Here is a 4441-nt window from a genome sequence, read left to right as displayed (position 1 = left end):
GGGGATCGAACTCATGTGGAAGTGGCTTTAGCTTCTTAGTGCTGTGCTTTAACCCGCTGCGCCACCAAGGAGGGCTGATGTGTTTTAAGATGCTAAGAGAACCCAAGAGAAAATGATGACTTGGGATACAGGTAAAAATCTCACTTCTTTAGGCATCTTTCAATAATAGCCCTTCATTTTTGTGCTGGGAGTAACTGCTATGTTGCATGAGAGAAAAATATGCATAAAAGATACACTTTGTGCATACTTAAGATGGTGCCGCATAGGCATTTACCCTTGTATGTGTGGACATTAGAAAGTGAACTACAATACTTGCTGAGAGTCGGGCTGGCCTTTGCTTTTGCTGCCCCACATACTGGATCTCAGGAAAGCCAGACCCAGCAAAGGGAAGGTGTCCACATGCCATGGAATGGAAATGTGCTGCTCTGGGGACGCTGGATCAGACACGCCAGCAAGGTGAGGGGGCAGGTGAAGGATGGCTTGGACATGGAGGGACATCACTCTCTCTCAGGGTCTTGACATCATATTAAGGATGTTACACTTCATCTTAAGATCAGTGGAAATCCGGGCCCTCCCTGGTGGCGCAAGGGGTTAGAGCACAGCACTGTGAAGCTGTCCGCAGCCCCTGCAGTACGTGTTCGATCCCTGGCTGGGGAGGTGACCCACATGGCACAGCAGACCTCTCCTGTCTCTCTTGCTGCTACCCTCAGCAATGTGTTTCAGTCCATCCATCTGTCCGCTCCTCACTCTGTCTCTAGTGAATCCTCTCAACCCCCACACCTCTAGCCTGTACCCCAGTTCTTAGGTGCATTAATAAATAAATCTTTGAAAAAACAGATCAGGGGCCCTCCCTGGTGGTGCAGCGGGTTAGGACGCAGCCCTGCAAGCTGGCTGCAACCTCTTCAGTGTGAGTTCCATGTGGCTGGAGGTGACCCACAGGGCGGGGCAGACCTCTCCTGACCCGCCCGCTGCTCCCTGAGGAGTGCACTCCGTTGATCTGCCTGTTCTGCTCCCCGCTCTGTTTCTGGTGAATCCTCTCATCACCCCTGAACTTCTGGCTTGTACCCCAGTTCTGTTTCAAAGTGGGAAAACTTTGAAATTTTTTAAATAGAGGAAGTCATTTAGGATTCTGGATGATATACACTTCTTTTTAAATTCTCTCTTTGGCTGCAGCAAGAAAAATGGATTAACATAACTCCAAGAATTTCTTAGGGATGCTTTAGAGAAATAAAGCAAATCAAAATGTATGGGCTTTTATGCGTTTTCTTTATGGAATATGATAATATTCTTGCATTATTTCATTTAAAAAGCCACCGGAAAGACCAAGGGAGACAAATTCTTTTAGTGTCCTGTCTGAAATCTAACAAAGGTTTTGAAGTCAAATCTTCTGAAGGTTATGGGGCCGTGCTGGATGACGTGAAATACTCCTCGGATGACCACGGAGCATTATGGGGGCAACAACCTGCTCAGGCTCATTTTCCGTGATCTGGTCCTAAGTGTCACAGAACTGAGAATCCTACTGTTCATTTCCAAAGAAAACCCTAGCTCTCACACCCTCATTAGAATTTCTGATTCCCTCATATATCAATACATAAGAGACAAGTAATTTCCCATTTTCTGAAATAAAGATGGTTATCTCTGAATCCTTAATTTTCAACTATTCCTTCATCCCCAGCAGAGACATGAGCAACACGAGGTGGGAGAACCAGAGCAGCGTGTCCGAGTTTCTCCTCCTGGGGCTCCCCATCCTACCCGAGCAACGGGGGGTCTTCTTCGCCCTGTTCCTGGGCATGTACTTGACCACGGTGCTGGGGAACCTGCTCATCATCCTGCTCATCAGGCTGGACTCGCGCCTCCACACCCCCATGTACTTCTTCCTCAGCCACTTGGCCTTCACTGACGTCTCCTTCTCATCTGTCACTGTCCCGAAGCTGCTAGTGAGCATGAGCACTCAGGACCTGTTGATCTCCTATCCAGGGTGTGTTTCACAGACATATTTTTTCATATTCTTTACTGACCTGGACAGCTTCCTCATTACATCCATGGCCTATGACCGCTACATGGCCATCTGCCACCCCCTACACTACACCACCATCATGAGCGAGGGGCTGTGTGCCTCACTAGTAGCTGCATCCTGGGTCCTGTCCTGTGCCAACGCCCTTTCCCACACCCTCCTCCTGGCCCAGCTGACCTTCTGTGCTGACAACACCATACCCCATTTCTTCTGTGACCTTGGTGCCCTGCTCAAGCTCTCCTGCTCAGACACCTTCCTTAATATGTTGGCCATGTTCACAGTAGGGGTGGTGGCCACCGCCCTGCCATTTGTAGGTATCATGGTCTCTTATGGCTACATTGGGGCCACAATTCTGAGAGTCCCATCCACCAAGCGAATCTACAAAGCTCTGTCCACATGTGGCTCTCACCTCACTGTGGTTTGTCTGTATTACGGGGCAATGTTTGGCCAGTATTTCTTCCCCACACTAAGCAGTTTCATCAACAAGGACATCATTGCGGCTCTCATGTACACAGTGGTCACGCCCATGTTGAACCCCTTTATCTACAGCCTCAGGAATAGGAACATCAAAGAGGCCCTCAGAAAACTCTTAAGTAGAGCTACATTTTCCTCACAGTGACATTCAACTTAATTTCAACCAGGACCTTATTTTAAGTATTTCATGTATTTGATTTTTCCATTTGACTATGTCTCAAAACATTTGTCCCCAACCCCTAAGACAAAAGGAGGCATGTTGAATGTACTTAGTACATTTTTGTTGAACAGAATTTCATGCTCTTATTGATAATGTTCTCATTTATAAGTAACTTCGATTAACAAAGGCTAAATTAATTTTATTACTTATGTCTGCCACTGGGGGAAACATAAATAATACAAAAATATAAGTTTGGTGATTCCTTATTTGAACAGAACTTTTGGATATGCTAATACTTTTGGCCCTTAATCTCAGGTTTTAACACACCCTAGAATACAAATCATTATCTATATTAATTCCCTATGCCCTTGTACAAGCGTTTTCTTTTCATCTTTGAATTTATTGAATTCAAAGAATACAGACTGGTCCCATAGATGAGAGGAAATATGTTACTTTCTTTTCAAGGTATAAAATTTTAGAATAACAATTCTGAAAAACTGAAGGCCTTGCAAGAGACTGAATTCCATGGAAGTACTATGTGGTCAATATTGCTTAATGATCATTCATGAAAGCATGCATCATTCTGCCCTCCTTCACGAATATACCAAATTATAGTACAAACTCTTTGGATGCATCATTACAGTACTACAAATGCCAGTCCTGATTCAGCACTGACTACTCTTAATGACATTACTGCATGAAAAAGAAAAACATAAGTTCTTAAACCCTCATATTCCTAAGAAGTCTTAGAGAGTTGTTAGCACACATATTTCAGGAACCAAACAATCATGAATTCTGATTCAATGCTTCTGGGATGGAGAAAAACTGAAATTGCATTCCTACTAAGTCCCACATAATGGGAATGCTGTAAATCTGTGAGCTGTTATTTGAAGAGCACCATTACAAAGACTTAAATCTTAGACACTACTGGGGGCACATGTATAGAGTCTGGTGGTAAGTAAAGTAAAACAAGTATGTTGGAATTATTTTAGTGATAGAGAAACCAATGTTTCATGTTAGTAATTTCATATGCATTCCAACTTCAATAAATTCCTTTGTTTAGTCTCTAATAGAAGAGGCTCTCTCCCAAGCTATCATATTTTCTTTCTTCTTTCATAGATAACAAACATATCTCAGATAATACAAATCATGCTTTGTATTATCTTACCAAACTACAAGTTCAATAAAAATGAAGCCAAAGCTTAAAAAAAATTATATCCTATGACCACTGGTAGCTTCCTTTCTCCATCAAGCCTTTTGAAATTTTAGTATCACTTATAATTTCGCTGCATTCAGTAACATTTTAATATTTTTACCAGCAATTATTTTACACAGTCCCCAGAAAAGTACATTTTCTATAAAGCATGACTGCAAAGTATCCATACCGCCACAAAGGGACACTTGAGTTCTTCAGAGGACACTGAACAATTTTATATCATATGAGCTCTTTCACACCCAAAAGCCTCCATTTTATGTACCATTTTTCTTGATATAAACCCTCAGATAACATCCTTTTAAATCCACAATTTTTAAAAGATTTATGCATACAGAACTGGGGTACAGACCAGAAGTGGGTGACGGGGGCAGGGACAGGAGTCGCCAGAAACAGAGCAGGGAGCAGAACAGGTAGACTGACAAACTACATTGTTAGGGGAGCAGCAGGCGAGACAGGAGAGGTCTGCTGCACCATGTGGGTCAGTTCTGGGGCCGGAGATCAAACTCATGCTACAGTGGCTGTGAATAGCTTCACAGCGCTGTTCCTTAACCCATTGTGCCACCAGGGAGTGTCCTCT

General features: G+C 43.4%; 1 protein-coding gene across 1 annotated transcript; it reads left to right on the top strand.

Moving 5' to 3' along the window:
• Positions 1-1628: 1628 nt before the first annotated feature.
• On the top strand, positions 1629-2633 carry LOC105853270 (olfactory receptor 1J2-like). The gene has a single exon (XM_012721215.1). The coding sequence runs from the start codon at positions 1629-1631 to the stop codon at positions 2631-2633; it is 1005 nt and encodes a 334-aa protein (XP_012576669.1).
• The last annotated feature ends 1808 nt before the right edge of the window (positions 2634-4441 follow it).

This window comes from Condylura cristata, unplaced genomic scaffold (genome assembly GCF_000260355.1).
Source record: "Condylura cristata isolate star-nosed mole 26May11 unplaced genomic scaffold, ConCri1.0 scaffold00006, whole genome shotgun sequence".
Taxonomy (NCBI): domain Eukaryota; kingdom Metazoa; phylum Chordata; class Mammalia; order Eulipotyphla; family Talpidae; genus Condylura; species Condylura cristata.
The sequence above is the reverse complement of the archived record's forward strand: the minus strand, read 5'-3'. Positions and strand labels throughout refer to the sequence as shown.

What these genes read in the sequence shown, in the direction of transcription:
- LOC105853270 (XM_012721215.1), top strand. Translation starts at nt 1,629, where the DNA reads ATGGTTATCTCTGAATCCTTAATTTTCAACTATTCCTTCATCCCCAGC.